Source organism: Oncorhynchus mykiss, chromosome 19 (genome assembly GCF_013265735.2).
Source record: "Oncorhynchus mykiss isolate Arlee chromosome 19, USDA_OmykA_1.1, whole genome shotgun sequence".
Taxonomy (NCBI): domain Eukaryota; kingdom Metazoa; phylum Chordata; class Actinopteri; order Salmoniformes; family Salmonidae; genus Oncorhynchus; species Oncorhynchus mykiss.
This window is the reverse complement of record NC_048583.1, coordinates 58626046-58650598: the sequence shown is the minus strand read 5'-3', so window position 1 is coordinate 58650598 and position 24553 is coordinate 58626046. Positions and strand designations below refer to the sequence as shown.

The following is a 24553-nucleotide window of genomic DNA, read 5'->3' as shown; positions in this document are numbered from 1 at the left end:
CAACGGTTCAGTGATAATCCATCCCCCCATCCTCTGTCTACCCAACACCTGCACACGCACACACACAATAACAAGGCACTATTTTCTCCGTGTTGTCTTCTCTTTCAGCCATTAGACAAGAAATTGGTCGAATCCATACATGTTAATCAGTGGACAAGAGGATGTGCTGGAGTATGAAGGATTAGAAGGTGTGCTGGAAAGGAATGTTCTCAACATTTCTGTGACGCTGTGAAAATATTGCTGTGACGCTGCAGAAAGGTTGAGCCAACATTGAGTCTGCTGTGCAGAACAGAAAGGCGAAGAAGAAGAAGAAGAAGAAGAAAAAGTTGGAGAAGGAAAGTGAATGAGAGAGAAAAGAATGGTTACATGATGACAAAGGATGTGCGGACGGAAGGATGGATAGACGCTTGCACCTTTTTCATTTTCCCCCCCCTCCCATTTCTGTGCATTTCGAGACAGTCCAGTTTGCAGCTCTCAGTCTGTTCTAAGTCTTACAATAGAAAATATTTTTTGTTTTCTTAAGTTTTTACTGTTTTATTATTATTGTTTTTTTAAACTGTGATTATTTTATTATTCATACCATCATATAGAGAGAGAGAGAGAGAGAGAGAGAGAGAGAGAGACAAAAGACAAACTGTTGTTCTTCATTGGTGGGTTCTAGAGGAAACGTGCACACCAATTACATCAGACTTTTATATTTTATATGATTTACTTTATCCTTGGGTGTTTGACCAGCACGTATGGCACATACTATGCTTTAGTCACCTGACCTCAGTTTTTAAAAAGCTTTTGATCTATTTACCAGTAACAGGGCAGTGTTCATTGGGCCTCAAATGGAATAAAACTGGACAACCGGGGAGGGAGTACCGTTCTCCATTGTAAAACGTTTTAAAAATATGTTCCATTTTGTGCCCTAATAAACACAACTCCGGTGTATAAAAATCACTGTAATTTTGGGATCATTCAAAAAACGTACCAACAACTGTAAATTCACCATCTACGTATTCCCAAAATAGATCAAATGATCCCTAGGCTGCCCCTACGAAACCCATACAGTAGTCTATATCAGAGGTGTCAAACGCGGTCTTCAACAAGGTCCGGAGGGCCGCAATGAAAATGAGTTACATTTCCTTGCTGTCAAAATGTCCACCCCCCCTCGATGCTGCCATATTGTCTAGCTTTCATTTTGGTGATTATTAGCGAGTTGGACACAGTCAAGAAACAGTATGAATGTAGGTCCATTATCATTTATACACAGTTTTGACTTGGTTTTAGTCATTTTTGTATATTGAGTCGCCCCCCACCTAAAAAAATAAAAAATATGCAAAAAAAATATATATATTTTTTTTTACTCAAACCACCCCTCACAGGCCGGAACCCCTCACGGGATTGGAACCCCTCACCCCTCACGGGCCGGAACCCCTCTGTTTGACACCCCTGGTCTATATGGTTTGTCCGGTGTATTAACCATGCATTTTGTTTTTAAATTGGGTTTTCAAAATGGTGGTACATTTACAATGGTGGTTTGTTTTTTTTGTGAATATCCTCCTTGCTATTTAAAGTAACTGTCCAGTTTTCAATGAAACATGACCTATAATTACAATATGAATGAAATACTTAAATTACAAAACGCATGTTAAAAAGCAGCTTTTCTGTGTTGGAATGGTGTGGGCGTATCTTAACAACAGAATGGTGTGGGTGTATGCCGATCATTAAAAATATTCACACGAGTAAACCGCTGATTGGCCAGCTCAGCCAATGAGGTAGGATGACATCATTCTCTATGAGGAAATAGCATTTTTTATTCGATCTGTTTGAGATACAAGTTTGAGGTGGGTTTTTTTAAAATGTTTTTTTTCTCTCCAATTTATGCTTTGGCCACATACGAGTGTAGGATGAGTCATCAACATTATTTGGATATGATTTAACAGAATATGGACATTTAAAAGTGAGATTTTCACTGGACAGTTACTTTAAGGTTGAACTTGAATTTGATATGTGAAAATGGAGCCAGTTGCAAAATAAATTAAAAGTATACATAAATCAATTCAAACGTTTTTTGTGATGAAAGGAGAAAAAAAATATTGGGGGAAAATATGATTTAATATCTTTTGTGACATATTCACTTTGACTAAGTTCTGAATTAAATTTCAAAAATCGGAAAGTAAATGAATTTAAACCAAACCATAGACCTGTCTCCTGTCTACAGTATGGAGTGGTGTGTTTCATTCTTCAATTATTATGACAATAAAAAATAAAAAACATTTTCCATCAGATGTTACAATAGTAAAAAAAATATATAATGTACACGTACGGTGTAGGCTATACAAAACCTGATATAGAAGTTGTGCTTTTGTTCTTAAAATAGCTCTTGTAAAGAAATACCTGTTACATAGTTCTAGCATTACAGATGTATATTCACACACAGAAACCTCACACATGTAATAACATAACTTTTTATTCAATTACATTTCTGTTAGAAACATTGTTAGCAATATTATCTATTTATTTTCTTGATTAAAAACAACTTTTGTGTGGTGAGCATCAAACAGAGCTTCACTGAAATACAGCTCCTCTTACTACAAAGTAAGTTTTAATGTTTCATTCTCTGCACTGTTCTGCACACTCACAGTATGGTAAACCTAATGATTGACATTGTGTCTTTTGACTGCCCACGTGTGCTATTGTCAAGTAAATCACATGATAAAACGAGGTGAAAAGGAGCCTGGAGTGCCACTGTCTGAAACCAATGGTTCACTGTGACAATCAGTACCACTGAATATTGGGGAAAGTGTTTTGATGTGGCACCTACTCCTGCTTGACCAGCTTATATTCCCGCTTGATCCTGGTGTAGGGACCGATGCTGTCATCAAAGACAAAGTCCCACAACACCCGGGTCCAGGAAGTGTGCTGTGGTAGGGAGTCGTAGTACTCTGCTGCCATCTTCTTCACCTGGCACAGATAACATATCAGAGGGGACTCTGTCAGCACGAGGAGCCAACATAAGTCATGTCAGACTGCAACATGTCAGTTTATTATTTGAGGTTGATAATGAATTGTAATTCCTAGGTAACAGCAAATATCACTAGGGCTTGTCATTTAGGAGTATAATCATCTTTCCCACAACTGACAAAAATGTATAGGAGGTGCACACATTTTCTGGAATTTTCTGAGGACAAAGAAAAACACCCACAACAGTTGACTTTAGAGTGCTTGTTTGTAGAGGATAGAAAGTGTAAAAAGATTATATTTGTCTCAGGCATTACACCAATAGTTAATGAGTTATAAATTCAGGCCAGTCTTTTAAGCAATACTTCCAGTTGAAACCAGTGGAGGCTGCTGAGGGGAGGACGACTCATAATAATGGCTGGAACGGAGAGAATGGAATGGCATCAAACTATGTGTTTGATACTATTCTACTAATTCCGTCGCCGGGCATTACCAGGAGCCCATCCTCTCCAATTAAGGTGCCACCAACCTCCTGCGGTTGACATGCCTCTCTCATCTACTATCTGATGACTCTCCCATTGGGGATATTGTTTAGAGCATTATCTTGAGACAGACATCTGAAACCAGTGGTCATTTCCCTTAGCCACTGATCAAGTTTTTTTTTTTTTTTTTTGGGGGGGGGGGGGGGTTTGGTTGACCTAAAATCATGGTACATTATTGAGATTTAATATCAGACCTAAAATCATGGTAGTCCATTGAGATTTCAGATTGGATTTACCTAAAATCATAGTTGACCTAAAAATGGTGGTCCGCTATCAACACTGTGTTTGAGATTTGAACTCACCTGAGGCAGCTTACTGCCAGGTATACTGGGGAAGTCATGGTGCTCCATGTGGTAACCCACGTTGAAGGTGATCCGGTTCAGTGAGCCGTAGTAGGAGTATGTCTCGTGTCCCTTCAAGAACATGTAGTGCTCCGCTATGAAGTGTCCAGAGATGGGATGTAGGCCCATGCATAAAATGGACCCGGCTATGAGGTAAACAATTGGCTTCAGCCCCCATAGGTAGAATATCACAAAGTTCACTGCAAATTGAACAGCGGCATTCATCATCTCTAGTCTGGAGACTGGCTTGGGGTTCACCACTAGAGGGCGCAGTGCGTAGAACAATGGCTGGAGGAAGAGCCACAGGACCTTCCGCAGGGGTGTGCAAAAGAACCAGCCCTCCGCGTCCGTGGGGATGTCCACATCTAGGCCATCGCCACCCAGGTAGCGGTGGTGGTCGATGTGGTACTTCTTGAACGAGGCCGAGTAGGGCAGTCCAATGGGGAGGTTGGCCCATATGGCGAACCAGCGGTTGAGGCGCGCCAGCTTGTTGCCGAACGCAACGTTGTGGGAGATATCGTGAATGGCGAGGGTCAGCGAGTGGTTGATGCAGCCGCCGAAGCCGTATGACCAGAAGAACACCCACTTCCAGGGGAGGTCGTGGACCATGTAGCAAGCCAGAAGCTGGGTGAGGACCATCCCTGTCACCACCCACTTCAACTGGGGGTCAGGCCCCATCAGGGACTTGATCTCTGGGTATTTTGCTTAGGAGGACACAAAAAAAAAAAAATAAGTCACAAGGTTTTATTTTATCTTTATTTAACTAGGCAAGTCAGTAAAGAACAAATTCTTATTTTCAATGACAGCCAATGACAGCCTAGGAACAGTGGGGCAGAACGACACCTTGTCATCTCGGAGGTTTGAACTTTCAACCTTCCAGTTACTAGTCCAACGCTCTAACCACTAGGCTACCTTGCCGCCCCAAGGTGAGACTCATTCAAAGTAAGCACATTCTGACCCTGGTCAGTTTCGCTGCATTGTAACGGTTTCTACATAGTTTTTTTTTTCTCACAAGTTGATTCGAGGTTAGACATCAGATTGGTTCGTGCACTTATTTTCTCCTGTTCAGAATTGGACGAGCCCATTGGCTAATGCAAATGTGGTCTGCCGCATTGCTTTCACATCATTTGCTTAACATCAGCATGCAAACTGTTCTGAATCAAATTTTATTAGTCACATGTGCCGAATACAACACGTGTAGAACTTACAGTGAAATGCTTACTTATGAAACCCTAACCAACAATGCAGTTTAAAATAAATACGGATAAGAATAAGAAATAAAAGTAGCAAGTAATTAAAGAACAGCAGTAAAATAACAATAGCAAGACTATATACAGGGGGGCACAGAGTCAATGTGCGGGGGCACCAGTTTGTTGAGGTAATATGTACATGAAGGTAGAGTTATTAAAGTGACTATGCATATATGATAAAAACAGAGTAGCAGTGGTGTAAAAGAGTGGGGGGGGGGGGGGGGCAATGTAAATAGTCTGGGTAGCTATTTGACTAGATGTTCAGGGATCTTATGGCTTGGGGGTAGAAGCTGTTTAGAAGCCTCTTGGACCTAGACTTGGTGGTCCGGTACCGCTTGCCATGCGGTAGCAGAGAGGACAGTCTATGACTAGGTTGGCTGGAGTCTTTGACCACTTTTAGGGCCTTCCTCTGACACTGTCTGGTATAGAGGTCCTGGATGGCAGGAAGCTTGACCTCAGTGATGTTCTGGGCCGTACACACTACCCTCTGTAGTGCCTTGTGGTCAGAGGCCGAGCAGTTGCCATACCAGGTAGTGAGTGATGCAACCAGTCAGGATGCGAAGAGTAAGGAAACTCTGGAAAACAATATTGTATAGTGCCTTCAGAAAGTATTTAAACCCCCTGATTTTTTTTCCACAGTTGTGTAACAAAGTGGGATTCAAATTAATTGTCTTTTTTTTTCCAAAGATCTACACAAAATACTTAAAAGTCAAATTGGTAGAAAAAGTATATATTTTTATTAATTGAAAATGAAACACTATTATAGTTTGGTTAGATACAGTTGAAGTCTGAAGTTTACATAAACTGAGTTTAAATGCATTTGGCTAAGGTGTTTCACAATTCTTGACATGTAATCCTAGTAAAAATGATCTGTCTTAGGTCAGTTAGGATCACCACTTTATTTTAAGAATGTGAAATGTCAGAATAATAGTAGAGAGAATGATTTCTTTCAGATTTGATTTCATCACATTCCCAGTGGGTCAGAAGTTTAGATATGGTCAATTAGTATTTAGTAGCATTGCCTTTAAATTGTTTAACTTGGGTCAAACGTTTCAGGTAGTCTTTCACAACCTTCCCACAATAAGTTGGGTGAATTTTAGCCCATTCCTCCTGACAGAGCTGGTGTAACTGAGTCAGGTTTGTAGGCCTCCACGCTCGCACACACTTTTTCAGTTCTGCCCACAAATGTTCTATAGGACTGAGGTCAGGGCTTTGTGATGGCCACTCCAATACATTGACTTTGTTGTCCTTAAGCCATTTTGCCACAACTTTGGAATTATGCTTGGGGTCATTGTCCATTTGGAAGACCCATTTGCAACCAAGCTTTAACTTCTTGACTGATGTCTTGAGATGTTGCTTCAATATATCTACATAATTTTCCCTTCTCATGTTGCCATCTATTTTGTGAAGTGCACCAGTCCCTCCTGCAGCAAAGCACCCCCACAACATGATGCTGCCACCCCCGTGCTTCACGGTTGGGATGGTGTTCTTCGGCTTGCAAGCCTCCCCCTTTTTCCTCCAAACATAATGATAGTCATAATGGCCAAATAGTTCTATTTTTGTTTCATCAGACCAGAGGACATTTCTCCAAAAACTATGATTTTTGTCCCCATGTGCAGTTGCAACAGCTGCGTGGTCCCATGGTGTTTATACTTGCATACTATTGTTTGTACAGATGAACGTGGTACCTTCAGGCATTTGGAAATTCATCAAATTTGGAAAAGGATGAACCAGACTTGTGGAGATCTACAAGTTTTTTGTCTGAGGTCTTGGCTGATTTCTTTTGATTTTCCATGATGTCAAGCAAAGAGGCACTGAGTTTGAAGGTAGGCCTTGAAATACATCCACAGGTACACCTCCAATTGACTCAAATGATGTCAATTAGCTTATCAGAAGCTTCTAAAGCCATGACATTTTCTGGAATTTTCCAAGCTGTTTAAAGGCACAGTCATCTTAGTGTATGTAAACTTCTGACCCACTGGAATTGTGATATAAGTGAAATAATCTGTCTGTAAACAATTGTTGGAAAAATTACTTGTGTCATGCACAAAGTAGATGTCCTAACCGACTTGCCAAAACGATAGTTCGTTAACAAGAAATGTGTGGAATGGTTGAAAAACACATTTTAATGACTCCAACCTAAGTGTATGTTAACTTCCGACTTCAACTGTAAGTATTCAACCCCCTTAGTCAATACATGATACAATCACATTTGGCAGTAACCACAGCTATGTCTGCTTTTTTATTTTTTTACCCATCTACCAATAGGTGCCCTTCTTTGCGAGGCATTGGAAAACCTCCCTGGTCTTTGTAGTTGAATCTGTGCTTGAAATTCACTGCTCGACTGAGGGACATTACAGATAATTGTATGTGTGGGGTACAGAGATGGGGAAGTCATTCAAAAATTATTATAACATTTGTAAAAAATATCTAAAAACATGATTCCACTTTGACATTATTGTGTGTAGATCAGTGACACAAAATCTACATTTAATCCATTTTAAATTCAGGATGTGACCCAACAAAATGTGACAAAAGTCAAGGGGTGTGAATACTTTCTGAAGACACTGTACATGTCATAGTAAACCCATAGTCTCACCGACCTACAGTTCTCCCTTCCATTTGCCAACTTAAAATGTATATTATTTGTCCACTATTTCATGCCTGGGAAATCAAATCATTCACAACTTTTGAGTGAAAAGGTTCTCAGAAGCCCTTTTGATGTGATGTGACAGCAACTTTTCAATTTCCTGCATTCATTGGTCCAATGACCCTTCAACTAACCACCTGTGATTTGTTTTAAATGCAAAATACACCCTTTACCACTGTCTAGCTGAGCTGTTCTCTAAAAGTGTATTACAGAATATGGGAATTCATAATGTTGGGGCAAAACTAATGTGTTTCCCTACTGCAATACAATTGTAAAAAAGTTTGCACCCCTTTCGCCCTCAGAACAGCCTCAATACGTTGGTGCATGGACTCAAGGTGTCAAAAGCATTCCACAGGGATGCTGGCCCATGTCAACTCCAATGCTTCCCACAGTTGTGTGAAGTTGGCTGGATGCCCTTTGGGTTGTGGACCAAACTGTTGAGCATGAAAAACCCAACAGCGTTGCAGTTCTTGCCAGACACAAACCAGTGCATCTGGCACCTACTACCATACCCTGTTCAAAGGCACAATTCTGCTGTTATCCATCCACCCTCTGAATGGCACACATACACAATCTATGTCTCAATTGTCTGAAGGCTTAAAAATCCTTCTTTAACCTGTCTCTTCCCCTTCATCTACACTGATTGAAGTGGATTTAACAGGGGACATCAGGGGATCATAGCTTTCACCTGGTCAGTCTGTCATGGAGAGAGCAGGTGTTCATAATGTTTTGTACACTCAGTGCATATACAGTATATGGGTAATATTGATAAACAAGCAACAAATACAAATATGATTAAAATGAAAACCGAGATGGCTGCATTAAAATATAAACCGTAGGCTATATAGGCCTATTTTAATCATATATTAAAAATATTTCATGTTCAATCAATTGAGTTCTATTTTGCTACTTTTAGGCTATAATTTGTCATAATGTGTAGCCAAACATGATGTGCTAAATCGGTGATTTTAGGCATTTTGTTGGGTAAGCATTAGAATATGCCTTGTCAATATTTGCAGCCGTTGGTGGTAATATTTGTCTAGGAGCATATCTGTAGTCAGTATTGTGAAAGAATTCTAATGTTGAGGTAAGATTTGAATGAAGAAAGCTTATCCGAGAGCAAAGTTCCCTTTCTTTCGATCCTATCAGTATCACACGTTCCAACGAAGCGACCGTTTTCTCTGCGTAGTGTATTTGGAAACGCATGTTACATCGTCGACCATTGCAGGAAAGACGCATTGTTAAAAAAAAAAACACTCTTAAGCCTTAAATCACTATTGGGAAACCGGGCCCAGATTTGGAAGTAAACTTAATTGATCAAATTTAAAAACATGACTTCTCAAAATACTTGAAAGCATTAGACAAGCAACATTTCAATAAATAGAGAGAGGTTGATCAATAAACAAAATAATTTAATGAAACAGAAAAGTACGTCTATGTACGTAACAGTATTGTGTGAAGGAGCCAAAACACCCTGGCTAAGATACAATACCACCACCAGCCGGCTGGCCACCTCTCTCATTGTGAGCCTAATTTCCTCAGTCTACAGTCCTGCTGGACAGCACAGGGTATCATAAAAACAAAAGCTTTTAATAATTTAGGAACCAAGCAACAGATCACGATTTGGTATTTTCATTCACGCCAATGGAACGATAAAGGGGAACACGCCCCTTTAAATACACATATGAATCATTGAAAAAAAACATGTGTTTAAGTTAGATGACTTCAATGATGAGCTCGAGAACATGTGGATTGCTCAGATATTAGACCAATAAGACACTAGAATAAAAGTATGTATTGGGTATCGTTCCACCTCAAAAAGCACAAGAAAGAGAATTGACACCCAGCCATCTCAGATTGTACTGAAATCATTTATGTTGTTAGAAACAGATAATATTAGTATCCCCCCTCTGACAAGGAGTATGGATAATGCATTCCCAGTGGGTATTGGGTGATGTTTTTCTCTCTGTTCAAAGAAGTGAGTCATTGAGGTTAAGTCCCATCCTGTATCCAGATTCCAACCAATAGACAGTTCTGTTCCTGCTATTAGGTGCAAAAAGTTTTAAGACAAAATTGCGGTTGGTTTCCTTACCTTGTAGTCTATCGACTTGGTATGATAACAACATATGCTTTGGTTCTTGGCCACTGTTTCAAATGCTAACTTTTAAAATGTATTTGAATTACTCATTGTTAGAAAATAAGTTTGATCCAAATCGGATATATTGAATGATATATTATATAAATCATATAAGTAAAAAATTGCTAATTTGGGTGGAATCAATTACCTTAATTTCTCAGATATCAAATTATATTTCAACTAAATAATGTTGCAGGAATGCTAATCCTATCTCTTTCTAAATAAAGAAACGATTTCAGAACAATCTGAGATGTGGGATGTCATGGCTTGCTCAAATGACATGGAATGACCCTCTTGAAAAGCCAGATTTGTGGTGCCACAGTGTGGGCATTACAGCTGTTGTATAATGATAGAGCATACCATCTGAATTCTGGATTGAAGGAATATAAATATAATGACTAATTATTCTATTTATGGCTCGTCTGAGGGTCTGACCATGTGACTTAATGGTTGGTGACTATCATGCTATCCTTTGCATCAGTCTTTGACATTGGGCCATTAGAGGGGAATGTGTCTTGTTACCTAGCAAAGTCTATGGGCTTAGTCAGCTGCACCTGTTATTATCACCATGTTGCCCATTGTTCTACATGTCAAAAAGATAAAACGGAGGATCAGTTTACTCACAGGAGGTTAAGTTGCATCTTAATTGGGCAAAACGGCTTGTATTAATGGCTGGAGCAGAATAGTATCAAATACATCAAACATGATTTCCATGTGTTTGATGCCATTCCATTCACTCCGTTTTATATAACTTTATTTATTTAGGGTCTTAAGAAAGAGATCCACTGTTGATCACTGTCAGCTTCGATGTTTCAAGTATCATAATGACAATACTGGCATTCACTTGGTTTCATTGTGCTTGTATTCACAAACACCTCTACTGTGTAAGCTGTTTTTATTACACAAGATAATATTACAATATGAAAACATAAGAAACTAAAAGTAGGACAGGTGGTTTTGTTTTGCAAATCTAGTAGGCGGCTTTGTCTTGTGAAAAAAAATAGGAGTCCATATTCCCTTAAGTTTCAGCATTGGCAAATAGCCTACAGTACTAGGCTATCTCTGCAGTACATCATGGTGAATGAGTTGGGCTACTCCAATAAATCATACGCTGCTAGGGTGTTAAACTCCAGTTTCACTGCATGAGTGGTTGTGTAACCTTTATTTAACTAGGCAAGTCAGTTAAGATCAAATTATTATGTTCAATGACGGCATACACCGGCCAAACCCAGACGACGCTGGGCCAATTGTGCGCCGCCCTATGGGACTCCCAATCATGGCCGGTTGTTATACAGCCTGGAATCAAACCAGGATGTCTGTAGAAATGGTTGCGACATTTCTGACAGGGAAGACGTAAGCTATTCATTTGAAAACAGGTAAAACCGGATACGATTTTAAAAGAAGACAAGAACTTTGTATTAGCAGTACAACTTTACTTTAAACCGTAGTTATTTCGTTTACGTTTTAAGGCAACAGCTTACCTAATATTTCTTTTCTTCGTGAAGTATGAGGCTGATCATTGTAGACCCATTCAAAGTCTCCCCGTTCACCTGTCTTATCCATTTCGATGCTCTTGATGCCCGCGGGAGCGCAGTGGCAATGCGTGCCTCACCTACACACACTACTTTACAAACACACCCTCTCAACCGTAAAGGTGAAAGGTGTGCGACCAAAAAAGCTCCTCCCCAGCCGATAGTAATTATTGGGTGTTTCAAGTTGAAATAATTATAGATATAACAGAATATTGTTGCATAACTTACACTTTGTAAATTAATCTCAACAAGATGCATGAATTGATTATACACGTGGATTGTAATACATTTTCACGAATCCTTTATTGCACAAACACATAAACAACCCCAATATATCAAATCAAACTTTATTTGTCACATGCGCCGAATACATGTGTAGACCTCACCGTGAAATGCTTTCGAACAAGCCCTTAACCAACAGTACAGTTCAATAAAGAGTTAAGAAAATATTTACCAAATAAAGTTACAAATTATATAAAGTAACACAATAAAATAGCAATAACGATATACAGTGGGTATCGGTATCGAGTCAATGTGGGGTGGGGAGGGGGGGGGGTGTACAGGTAGGGGTGAAGTGACTATGCATAGATAATAAACAGCGAGGAGCAGCAGTGTACAAAACAAATGGAGGGGGGCGGGGGTTGTCAATGTAAATAGTCCGGTGTCCGTTTGATTAATTGTTCAGCAGTCTTATGGCTTGGGGGTAGAAGCTGTTAAGGAGCCTTATCGATATTGTGACAATAAATTAAACTATATTCGATGTCAATTTGTTTGTGTATATGATGCATAGTGGATAAATGTTGAATGACTGACTGATCTACAAATAATAGTAGTTATTTATGATGCAAGGTGATTGTACATCTGTCAATCGGCATTCACCTGCGCTGATCATCTGCAATGTCGTACAAGCTGTAAATGGGCGTGCTCCTCTGCCCAGGAGTTGCTGATGCTTTTCAGATCTTACAACGCCTGGATAGGTATTTTAAATATCAGCTAACCACATATGTTATAGCAATCTGTCAATCGATGACGTCGCACGCAACAATTGGTTGACGATGCATGCAACGTCTGAGCAGTGGAACCCGATCTAATGCAATGTTCCCTTCATGTCAGAAACTCGGGACCCTTAAATTCAAATGAACCGAAGTCATTTGCGTAGTCATATTGATTGATTCTGTTGCCTCCCAATTTAGAAACTCGAGATCCGACCCTACTTCCTAAGTTAGCCAGTCATAAATTCCGAGTTTTCGACATGATAAGAACGCGGCATATGTCTGTAACCCATGAAGTCTCGCGAGACTATGTAGCCAAAGCGTAGTGGCGACGGGAGTAGAACAGAGTGGAGTTTGTTGTCGAAGAAGGAGGAAGGCAGTGTAGAGGGGGGGAACTGCTATAGAAAACATAACTGTGAGGAGTTTAGGGTTTTCAATATGGCATCAGGTGATACCCTGTACATCGAAACGGACGGCTCGGAGATGCCGTCAGAAATAGTGGAACTCCATGAAATCGAAGTGGAGACAATCGAGACAACAGTTGTTGGAGAGGACGACGATGAACAGCCTATGATCGCTTTACAGCCCCTCGACTCAGATGATCCACACTCAATGCATCACCACCATCAGGAGGTAATATTGGTGCAAACTCGAGAAGAGGTGGTTGGTGAAGATGATTCGGACATGCACGGGGACGATGATTACGAGGACCAAATTCTAATACCTGTCCCAGTCCCTGCCGCCGAAGAGGAATACATCGAACAGACTCTGGTGACTGTCGCTGGGAAGAGCTCGGGGCGGACGAAGAAGGGGGGAAGCGGGAAGAGAAATAAAAAGAACTACTTGGGTGCACCGGAGTCCAGTGGTAGAAAATGGGAACAGAAACAAGTCCAGATAAAGACTTTGGAAGGAGAGTTTTCGGTGACGATGTGGGCATCGGGTAAGTTTCGAGTTCTGTCGAAAGTGTGTTCTTGCAAGCTTGCCACCTGCATTGTTCTCACTGTGCATTCCCTGGTACAAGGCCTCGTACGGACGCTGGCCTCTGGCTAATTTCAGTAGAATTCTGCACTTTTTCACGTCCGAATTGCGTACGGTGTATTTGAAATGTATTTTTTTGTTTTTATGGGAAGCCATGTTTTATGTGTTGATGGGCGCCGCCATGTTCCCCTGGACCAGTATGGCGGACCGAAAAAATGGCGTTGATTTGTCCGGGGAAAGATGGCGGCGGGTGGGAACGAGTGCGCTGCTGCTGGCCCGGGAGTAGGCCGCTGTGGCGCAGTTCAGCACAGGGCCTCGGCTCGAAGCTCCTCGTCAAGAGCTGGGGGGGGGAGGAGGGTAGCGACTAGCAAGAAATGTCACACAAGACTGTGTGGGATGTGCTACTGCCAGTTAGCTTTCTAATCGTGGGGAAGAGTTACAAGAATGGCATCTCTATAGTTTGATATTTTAATCATACATTTTTTTTTTAAAGCAAATTTTACATTGGTGCATTTTTGATACACCCTTAGATTGGCTTTCGTCAGACAGTAAACGTTAGCTAGCTTGCTAATTTGTTTAGCTATACCGACAGTCTGTAGCCGACTAAACTCAACAATTTACTATGGCGTTGAGTGGCGACTAGTCTTTAAATTTAGCGACTAGAATTGGTATTAAATGGTTACTACGTTTGTTGACCTGTTATTTAGCTAGCTACTAAATTAGCCAACTCGATTAACGATGGATTTCAGTAGCAACTAGAGTGGGTGGACTGGAGTACCAAGATCACATAAAAACATTTTTTTTCAATAAAGATCTACGGCTATTCCACACATTCTTTAAAACATAGGGCCCTTCAAATGGAACTAGCCTAAATGTACATTCACTTTATGTTCAGCTGTTCACCAACAGCATTAACACAATTAAGTGCCACAGCTTGAAATGGTGTCATATTCTTTGTTGATTGGTAATTCTAATGGCAAATTTGGGTCAGACATCACAAAACATATACCTGTGCGTCTGTTTTAACTCTGCTCCTGTCCTCCGTCTCAGATGACAAGAAGGATGTTGACCATGACACTATGGTAGAGGAGCATGTCATTGGGGATAATTCTCCTCCCGATTACTCCGAGTACATGACAGGGAAGAAGCTCCCGCCCGGAGGCATTCCAGGGATCGACCTGTCAGACCCCAAACAGTTGGCAGAGTTCGCTAGGTGAGTTACAGAAATGTTCATTAGTCAGTCACTCCAGGATTCAGCCATCTCAAAAAATGTAGCAACGCCAGCATATTTTTTTTATTTTTTTTTATTTTACCTTTATTTAACCAGGCAAGTCAGTTAAGAACAAATTCTTATTTTCAATGACGGCCTGGGAACAGTGGGTTAACTGCCTGTTCAGGGGCAGAACGACAGATTTGTACCTTGTCAGCTCGGGGGTTTGAACTCGCAACCTTCCGGTTACTAGTCCAACGCTCTAACCACTAGGCGGCTTGCACATTTGACCAACCGCTGCACTATTTTTTAGCATAAAACTGTCGGATAATCTCAATATTATTGCATAAAACTGTCCCATGTCTTTTTGTGTGATATTCCAAATCCCTGTATCGTAATAATACTTTTTATGGGTGTTTGTCCGCTTGTTCTCATGTTGTCTTTTTGGTCTCATCTCCTTCGCTTTGTCTGTACTGTGTGCACCTTCCTATTTACACCAGAGATCTGTGTATGTCAAGGTGCTCATGTCTCCTCCTTAACAATGGGAGTCGTTGTCCCAAAGGCGAGAAGGCAAGCAACAAGCTTAGGTCCATAATAAGTCCATAGAAATTTTGGCAAGAGTGAAACCTCTGTCTTGGCCTCCTCTCTGTTTACACACACACACCAAACCCCTCCCCCAACCTCTAAGCCCCTCCCCCTGCCACTCACAACAAAGATGAGAGATCACATCTTCCTCTCCGACAAGAGGTTTCAACTCGCTGTTTGCATTTGAGGTTTGGTCCAACAAAATCAGACGTATATGGACATTGAAACACATTGAGACATTATTTTACTGTAATAGAGAAGTTACCTTTTCTACCTATATCCTTTTCATGAATTGTCTGCTCTGTGCACATTTTGAGCTGTTATTTCTAAAACGGCAGTATCAATTAACATTGATTCTGGAAAATGTGTGCTCAGTTTGTCGTGCGTGGCATTGGGGTTACCGCTAGCAGCATTTTAGCCACATAAATGTGCAGTAAGCAGAAAACACAATTTTATATAAGGAATTGGCAACTCATTCTCATTCAGAGAATTGATCTTAACAAAGTGGACAGGCTAACATGCTGTTCAAACAGTTGGAGATGGATAGAAGGGTGTGTTCATAACAATTCAACTGTTCTGCCTTGTTAGCAAATAGATCCAAGTTGGCTAAATTTGAAATATAAAACATTAGCTGGCTAATCACTAGCACATGGGCTTGTGGTTAAATTTGTAACAAAAATGTGGTTTTCATAGGCAAAGCAGGATCAGTAATTATTGCAAAAATAATTATTTAGGTAATATAATTAAATGATTAGTGGGTCTTGTGGTTGTGGAAGGCATATATTTAAATGTTTTCTTTCTGTTGCGTCCCGATGTACTATTAGAACTGTTTGCCGTTGAACTCTGCAGGTATGGAAAGAATGCGTTCCCAAATGCGCTTTAATACAGCTTGAAAGTCCCCCAAAAACATTCCTTACTCCAGGACACTTCACTTCAAACTAGGACAATAAAGTAAAAGGAGTACTCCGTCTGCATTGATATGAGACATACAGACGCACGTTTTCACTATATACAATTGTATGTGGACCCCCCTTCAAATTAGTGGATTTCAGCCAAACGTTTGTATATGGAGGTTGCATGCCTGCGTGCTCGATTTTATACATAGTGTATAATTTATGCCATTTAGCAGACACTTTTATCCAAAGCAACTTAGTCATGCATACATTTTACGTAAGGGTAGTCCCGGGAATCAAACCCACTATCCTGGTGTTACAAGTGCCATACTCATCCAACTGATCTACAGTGGACCACGATCTGTCATCTCTTGCAGGATGAAGCCACGGAAAATCAAGGAGGACGACTCTCCCAGGACGATAGCTTGCCCTCACAAAGTATGTGTGCTCTACTAGTCTAACTGGTATTAGAGAGAGAATGGCAAGACAGCCACTAGAACACAATGGTATGACTAGCACAGGTGTTTGGGTGAATAATGGTAGTCAACTAACCGCTATGCTCTGTGGATGGCTATAGCTTATTATATTTTTAGATGCTCTGATGTGGACCAATTTGTTTTTGTTATTTCTGAAGTTACCCCGTGATTAATTGCTACCTTTTGCCCCTGCAGGGATGCAGTAAAATGTTCAGGGATAACTCTGCAATGAGGAAGCACCTGCACACCCACGGACCACGTGTTCACGTCTGCGCTGAATGTGGAAAGGCCTTTGTCGAAAGCTCCAAACTGAAGAGGCATCAACTTGTTCATACCGGCGAGAAGCCTTTCCAAGTATGTTTCCCCCAGCTCCTTCAAAATGGCTTCTTAATGAGAGATCGACCTCTACAATTTCACTGTATACGTTTAGTTTGAATCACAACACTTCCAGCTTAACGGCCTACGTGGCACGTATATGACCATAGGGGCCATATATGACCATAGGGGCCCAGATTGTCAGTCAGCAATGCAGCCTTGTAATAAAGTCTACTCTCTCTCTTCCAGTGCACATTTGAGGGCTGCGGAAAGCGGTTCTCCCTGGACTTTAACTTACGCACACACGTGCGGATTCACACTGGAGACCGACCCTACGTCTGTCCGTTTGACGGCTGCAACAAGAAGTTTGCCCAATCCACCAACCTCAAGTCTCACATCCTCACACACGCGAAAGCTAAAAACAATCAGTGACTGTGAACCAACCAACTACCCCCCCCCCCCCCCCCTCCCCCCATATCTTCACCACGGCAGAATCGTCACATCCCCTAAGAGATATGAAATCCCCTTTGTATTGTTTCTAGGGAAATGTTTTGAGAGAATGACCTTACTGACTTTTTGATATGTACAGAGATGAAAACGACGAACTCTAAAGACGCTTTACCCCCCCCCCCCCCCCCACACACTTTCATCTTGGCACGATCCCCAAGGAAAAGCATCAAGTTTCTCCTTGTGAAGATGTTGATTTTTTTTTGGACCTGCACTTGAAAAGAAAAGTTATTTATACTGCAGCACCCAAAGACAAAGAATTGACATTTAAAGTTATTCTCCATCAGCATAGCGAAGTAAATGCTTTTTAATTTTGTACCTTTTTCTAAGTGTGCATGTTGTACACTTTTTTTTTTTTTCTCTCTGGCTGAGCTGTTTTATGTGTTTTCCCTGAGAAATCTGTGGTAACCCTTCTTGGAGAATTTGCTGTTTATTATACCTCTCTGCTTTTCCCCTTGTAAAATGTTTCTTTGGGGGGGGAGGGGTATTCTTTAGATTAATTTTGTATAATTGAAACGTACAGCTATATTGGAATTGTGTAGATAATAGCAGTGTGATTTAAGTAGTGTTAACTGATTCAAACCATTTTCTACTCCCCACCCCTCCCTGCACGGCCAGAGAGCAACACATCGTGTCATGTCCATCAAGTCCTTTGTTTAGTTGAACACACAATACAACCACAAGTGGTGCTCAGTTGCATCATTAGAATGTATTGTACAGGCTGCATTACCTTTTTGCTAAAATGTACCTCCCCCAATAAGTTGCCAATACAAAACCTGCCCATTAGCAAGCACTTAGAATTTTGTTTCAGAATTCCTATTTTATGTAGTGTTAACGGTTGTAAAGGATTAAAGTCATTTTGAATGTGACATTTACCATTGGTAGGGACTGTTCAAAATTGGTACCAACATTTTTTAAATAAAATGGTTGATAGGAACTTGTAACATGTTTTAAAATATATGACCGGTATTTACAGGTAAATGGTCGGTGTGGATTTTTGCTCGTTATTCCGATGTCCATCCCTTTGTGCTTGGTCATGTCATTCAAGTAGTTTAATGGAAATTCTGTACAGCAGATATGGAAAATAAATAAAATATGCCCACCAGTATATATTAATTTCCTAAAGACAATCAACTTAACAAGTATTGACAGGAAGACTGGGCCCTATATTTCAAAATAAAAATCCAACTCTATTCAATGTTTACAATCAATGCAGAGTTTTTTTTCAGTCTATTACAATGGATAATTTCCCTAAAATCTATTCAAGTAAAACAAGTGCAACAATGCTGGTTGGTAGAGATTTGCCGAATCAATTTACTCAATGTGCACATCAAGATGAGTTGGTAAGTATTTGGCCTTTGTGCAACCACAGCAGAACACTGGAACACGATTACACCATGGGAACTGTTTCTTCTCTCATGCAAAACTCTTTGTCCAAGATTCAGATAAGAAATGTAGAGGACAGGCCTAACTTTACCACCCTTTGAGCAGAAATATTTATCAGAACATGCATGCAAAAATGAGATAAATGTTAAACCCTGTTTGACCAACATAACTTGCCAGTGATTACCCCCCCCCCCCCCCCAGAGTACCTTGCCAGTGATTACCCCCCCCAGAGTATCTTGCCATTGATTACCCCACCCAAGTACCTTGTCATTGATTACCCCACCAGAGTACCTTGTCATTGATTACCCCACCCAAGTACCTTGTCATTGATTACCCCACCAGAGTATCTTGCCATTGATTACCCCACCCAAGTACCTTGTCATTGATTACCCCACCAGAGTACATTGCCATTGATTACCCCACCAGAGTACCTTGTCATTGATTACCCCACCCAAGTACCTTGTCATTGATTACCCCACCAGAGTACCTTGTCATTGATTACCCCACCCAAGTACCTTGTCATTGATTACCCCACCAGAGTACATTGTCATTGATTACCTGACCAGAGTACCTTGTCATTGATTACCTGACCAGAGTACCTTGCCATTGATTACCCCACCAGAGTACCTTGCCATTGATTAACCCCCCCAGAGTACCTTGCCATTGATTACCTGACCAGAGTACCTTGCCATTGATTACCTGACCAGAGTACCTTGCCATTGATTAACCCCCCCCCCCCCCAGAGTACCTTGCCAGTGATTACCCCACCAGAGCTAGTTACGATCATATGGATGAATGATTAACTTGTAACTGGAAATTAACGTACATTTTAAATAATTGACCAAACAACCTGAGACGAAGGATTGCATGGTTTGAAATTACATCTTTAAAAAAATAAAAATAATCTGTCCCTTGTAATTTACAATGGGAGAAAGGGGACTTCGCTTGCACCATATCAGCAGGCAGCTGCAAATGTGTGTTCAGAACAATGCAGATAGAAGTGTAGCGAATATTGTCTGACACTATATTTCTATCTGAACAATGCTCTGTTTGTCGAAACAGAGCCCTAGGTGTTATTTTCTCCACTAACAGCGCAGCCAGCAGACCAGGGAAGTTAGGCGTTCCCAATCTGGTGACAGGGTGCCGCGCAGAAACCTTCCCCTGGACCTGCTCACTCCGAGTATGGGTAACTGTTTCCTTGGCATGTCTGAAAGTTGGCGTATCAACAGCGATGGTGTAACACCAGTGCTCCATTACTGGTTAGATAGGCCATAGCCAGGTGCACCGCGGGTCAGCTTAATGTTTACATAGCAGGTTAAGAGAACCAATGTAGCAGGTTAGAGAACCAATGTAGCAGGTTAGAGAACGAGGTTAAGGTTAGGAAAAGGGTTAGACTTAGCTAAAATGGTACAGTTGTCAACAATCAACTTGTCGTGCAGCCCAATCAGCAACGCAATACAGTCTTAAGTGGCAACAAATCTGCCCAATTAGCAGATTTGCTTTCCATACACCCACTTCTGTTACCTGGTAAAATAAGGGTTAAATAAATAAAAAATAAAAAGACACCCATGACTTGCTTGTCCAGATAGCTCAGGTGACAACCATCAAATCAAATTTTATTTGTCTCAATATTCATAAACAACAGCTGTAGACTAACAGGCCCTTCCCACCAACACAAGGAATAAATACACAATGATTAATGATAACTTGGGCTACTAGTACTGAGTTGATGTGCAGGGGTACGAGGTAAATGAGGTAGTTATGTACATATGGGCAGGGATAAAGTTACTAGTCAAAAGGATAGATAAAACAGTAACAGCAGCATATGTGATGAGTCAATAGAGTTAGTGCAAAAGGTTTCAATGCAGATAGTTGAATAGTTAACCAGGCATCAGTACCGCTTGCCGTGCGGTAGCAGAGAGAAAGGGTGGCTGGAGTTGTATTGGGCTGTACGCAGAACCCTCTGTAGCCCCTTGCGGTCGGATGCCAAGCAGTTGCCATACCAAGTGGTGATGTAGCCAGTCAAGATGCTCTCAATGGTGCAGCTGTATGACTTTTTGACAAACTGATGGCGCATGTCAAATCTTTTCAGCCTCCTGGGGGGGGGGAAATGCCTTGTCAAGTGCTACAGGGCGATAGTAATTTAGACAGGTTACCTTGGCGTTCCTGTGCACAGGGACTATGGTCATCCAGAACAACTGGTGCTCTCTTGCATGGTTCAGTGTTGCTAGCCTCGATGCGAACATAGAAGGTATTTAGCTCGTCCGGTAGGCTCGCGCTACTGGACAGTTCGCTGTTGGGTTTACCTCGGATGAATCTCGGAACATATTCCAGTCTGTGCTAGCAAAACAGTCCAGTAGCTTAGCATCCACTTCATCAGACCACTTCTGTATTAAGTGCGTCCCTGGTACTTCCTGTGAGTTTTTGCTTGTAAGCAGGAATCAGGAGGATAGAGTTTTAGTATTTTTATCCCGAATGTCGTGATATCCAATTGGTAGTTATAGTCTTGAACCATGTCGGCAAAAGCCGTACGGACTCGGGAGAGGCGAAAGTCAAGAGCAGTCAACACTAGGAGCACCACCTATGGGTGAGCATATGTTGTTTGCTCATGGCTCTATACAGTTCGTTGGGCGGTCTTAGTGCCAGCATTGGTTTGTGGTGTTAAATAGACAGCTACGAAAAATATAGATCTAGACTCTCTTAGTAAATAGTATGGTCTACCACCCCTTATCATGCGGTATTCTAACAGGCTAGAAGAACCTTGAGAGTTCCTTAACATTAGAGATCACGCATCAGCTGTTGTTAACAAAGAGACACACCACCTCCCCTGAGCTTCCTGACTCCACCGCTCTGTCCTGCCGCCGATGTATAGAAAAAAACAGCTAGATTTATATTTACCATCCTTGTTCAGCCATGACTCGGAGAAAGAAACATAGGATGTTACAGTTTTTAAGATTAGTTAATCAACTAATAGTCTCGAATGGAGCTCATCCAGTTTATTCTCACAGACGTAGTCTCGTCCAGAATCCCGCACGCCGGCCTCTATAGTGCTGTCTATAGCACCGTCTCCTCCTCCTTACTCACCTTGATGCAGGGACGCTTGGTCAGAAAGAGTTCTCCTTTAGTCAGGTGTCTGCAGCCCGTTCCACTATCACATGAGGTGATACAGTTCAAGTATGAAAACAGACTTCATGGAATTTCTCATTTTACCCAAGATGACTAGTATGGATTGCAAAAAAAACAGTTGTCCACAATTTAAGTAAGTCATTTAAATCAATGTTTCATAGGCCTGCCTAACTCAAAAAACAAATATTTTATCTTTATTTAACTAGGCAAGTCAGTTAAGAACAAATTCTTATATGATACTACACACACGTTACCAGAGTAACAATGACATCACCACAGACACCTCACCTCTTACAACATCCACACCTGCTTGGGTTTACACTATTCAAGTAGTCTAGATAGGGTTACAAAGGGAGGGTATATTACTGGTCACATTTGCCCCACTGTATTTTCTTTCAACTGGCAGGTGTGTTCCCAAGATGGAACTTTGCTCCAGACAGTCTCCTCTTTGTAAACACTTCATTGAGGTCCTGCCCATTGAGTGGAAAGCATTATCACATCCATAACATTGTTTGTCACAACCTTAACTGCTTGTTAAACTATTACCGTACTAGCTACCTACAGCTACCTACCTATAACTATACTAGCCACCTACCTATTACTGTACTAGCAACCTACCTATAACCGTACTAGCTACCTACAGCTACCTACCTATAACCATACAAGCTACCTACCTATAACTATACTAGCTACCTACCTATAACTGTACTAGCTACCTACCCATTACCGTACTAGCTACCTACAGCTACCTACCAATTACTGTACTGGCTACCTACCTATAACGATACTAGCTACTGACCCATAACTATACTAGCTACCTACAGCTACCTCTTATTACCGTACTAGCTACCTACAGATTACTGTACTAGCTACCTACCGATTACTGTACTAGCTACCTACCGATTACTGTACTAGCTACCTACCTATAACCATACTAGCTACCTACCTATAACCATACTAGCTACCTACCTATAAGCGTACTAGCTACCTACCTATAACTGTACTAGCTACCTACCTATAACTGTACTAGCTACCTACCTATAACCATACTAGCTACCTACCTATAACCGTACTAGCTACCTACCTATAACCGTACTAGCTACCTACCTATAACTGTACTAGCTTCCTACAGCTACCCACCTTTAACCGTACTAGCTACCTACCTATAACTGTACTAGCTTCCTACAGCTACCCACCTTTAACCGTACTAGCTACCTACCTATAACCGTACTAGCTACCTACCTATAACTGTACTAGCTTCCTACAGCTACCCACCTTTAACCGTACTAGCTACCTACCTATAACTGTACTAGCTTCCTACAGCTACCCACCTTTAACCGTACTAGCTACCTACCTATAACCGTACTAGCTACCTACCTACCTTTAACCGTACTAGCTACCTACAGCTTCACTCACAAGACTATAGCTATCATCAGATGACAGTTGTATTTCTTTCACAACCTCAGACATGGTGATGATGAACTAGGTGTTCACTGAAGCCACGATGCTGGAGAACATCCTTGCGCACTGGGTATGCAGACGATCACCTCCCTAGGGGAGTGGCCATTTCTCACGAAGCGGTGAAACTCGCTGCCTCTTGAAACAGGAGACGAAGAAAGCCTCACTCTCGGTGGCAGCTGTATGGAGTTCAGGGTCTGTGTTCATAAAGAATCGCAGAGAAGGAATGCTGATCTAGGATTAGTTTTGCTTGGGCCCAGACATGGGTGGTTAAATCTTAGCCCATCGGTGAATAAATAGCGTTGTGGAACGTTCAGATGTAAATATATTATGTAGAACAAACATGTCTATTCATGACATTTCAATCAATTGGGCTGGGTTAATTTTACCTTTACCAGTTAAGAACAAATTCTTATTTTCAATGACGGCCTAGGAACAGTGCCTGTTCAGGGGCAGAACAACAGATTTGTCAACTCTCTAACCACTAGGCTACCCTGCCGCCCCATATTTAAATGAAAGACATTACATTCTACACACTGAGCAACTTTGTTGTTAAGGAACTTGTGTTGGGAAGTCCTGGAGTAAGGATGGTCACAGATTATCCATTAAATTAACCTGATACTCTAGTAGCCACTAACAATGAAAATAAATGTCTTCAAAAAATGCAAGGCAGTCAGGAGGAGCGGCAAGATCAGGTGGGATTATTCTAGCCAATTGCCATTTTAAGCATGACAACGATTTCTACCATATTGTGCAGACTCTGGCTCCAGCAACAGGTCTTCCAGTTTGTCCACATTCTGCTGCCTCAAAGCAAATGTTCGCTCCAACCTCTCTGTGGGGCCAATCGTGCCTACCTGAGCCCTGTCTTCTGGTGTCCTGAAAATAGATTATGTGATGAGCTGTTTCATGATGGAAATACTCTATAATTTGTAATATACCAACATTATATGTTGTTCAGTAATATGTAAAAGGTGATATAGTTGACAATATATATTGTGTGTAGAAAAAACATTTTTCTCATTGGTTCTGCAACAATTGGATTGTTTGCTCACAAAATGTCTTGATCAGTCTGAGCTGCATATCAGGACACAGGGGCCATAGCTGTGGGAAGTTGGGGTACTGCAGCACCCCCTGAAAAAAAATATTTATAATAATATATTTTTTAAAGAATCATAAAAGTAGTGCACTGGTCCTTTGCTAGTCCTGTACTAGCAGACTGATATAGC

The 24553-nt window shown here is 41.2% G+C and overlaps 3 protein-coding genes across 6 annotated transcripts in view; 2 read left to right on the top strand and 1 right to left on the bottom strand.

Annotated features, from left to right (window-relative positions):
* Positions 1–2043, top strand: part of LOC110498197 (ena/VASP-like protein) — a 60892-nt gene extending 58849 nt beyond the window's left edge. For all 4 annotated transcript variants that reach the window (XM_036955194.1, XM_036955192.1, XM_036955193.1 and 1 more), the window contains one exon: positions 109–2043. In XM_036955194.1, coding sequence (XP_036811089.1) covers positions 109–146 — 38 coding nt within the window. In that variant the 3' untranslated portion in view covers positions 147–2043. The remainder of the gene's footprint in view (positions 1–108) is intronic.
* degs2 (delta(4)-desaturase, sphingolipid 2) lies at positions 1847–11554 on the bottom strand. The gene is made up of 3 exons (XM_021574823.2): positions 11351–11554; positions 3794–4536; positions 1847–2952 (listed from the first exon to the last, which is right to left on the bottom strand). The coding sequence occupies exons 1-3, from the start codon at positions 11430–11432 to the stop codon at positions 2809–2811; spliced, it is 969 nt and encodes a 322-aa protein (XP_021430498.1). The 5' UTR covers positions 11433–11554; the 3' UTR covers positions 1847–2808.
* A 1139-nt stretch (positions 11555–12693) lies between these two features.
* yy1a (YY1 transcription factor a) lies at positions 12694–18463 on the top strand. Its single transcript, XM_021574821.2, has 5 exons — positions 12694–13333; positions 14422–14584; positions 16437–16497; positions 16731–16889; positions 17100–18463. Exons 1-5 carry the CDS (start codon positions 12832–12834, stop codon positions 17280–17282), a joined length of 1068 nt encoding a protein of 355 aa, XP_021430496.1. The 5' UTR covers positions 12694–12831; the 3' UTR covers positions 17283–18463.
* Positions 18464–24553: the final 6090 nt, after the last annotated feature.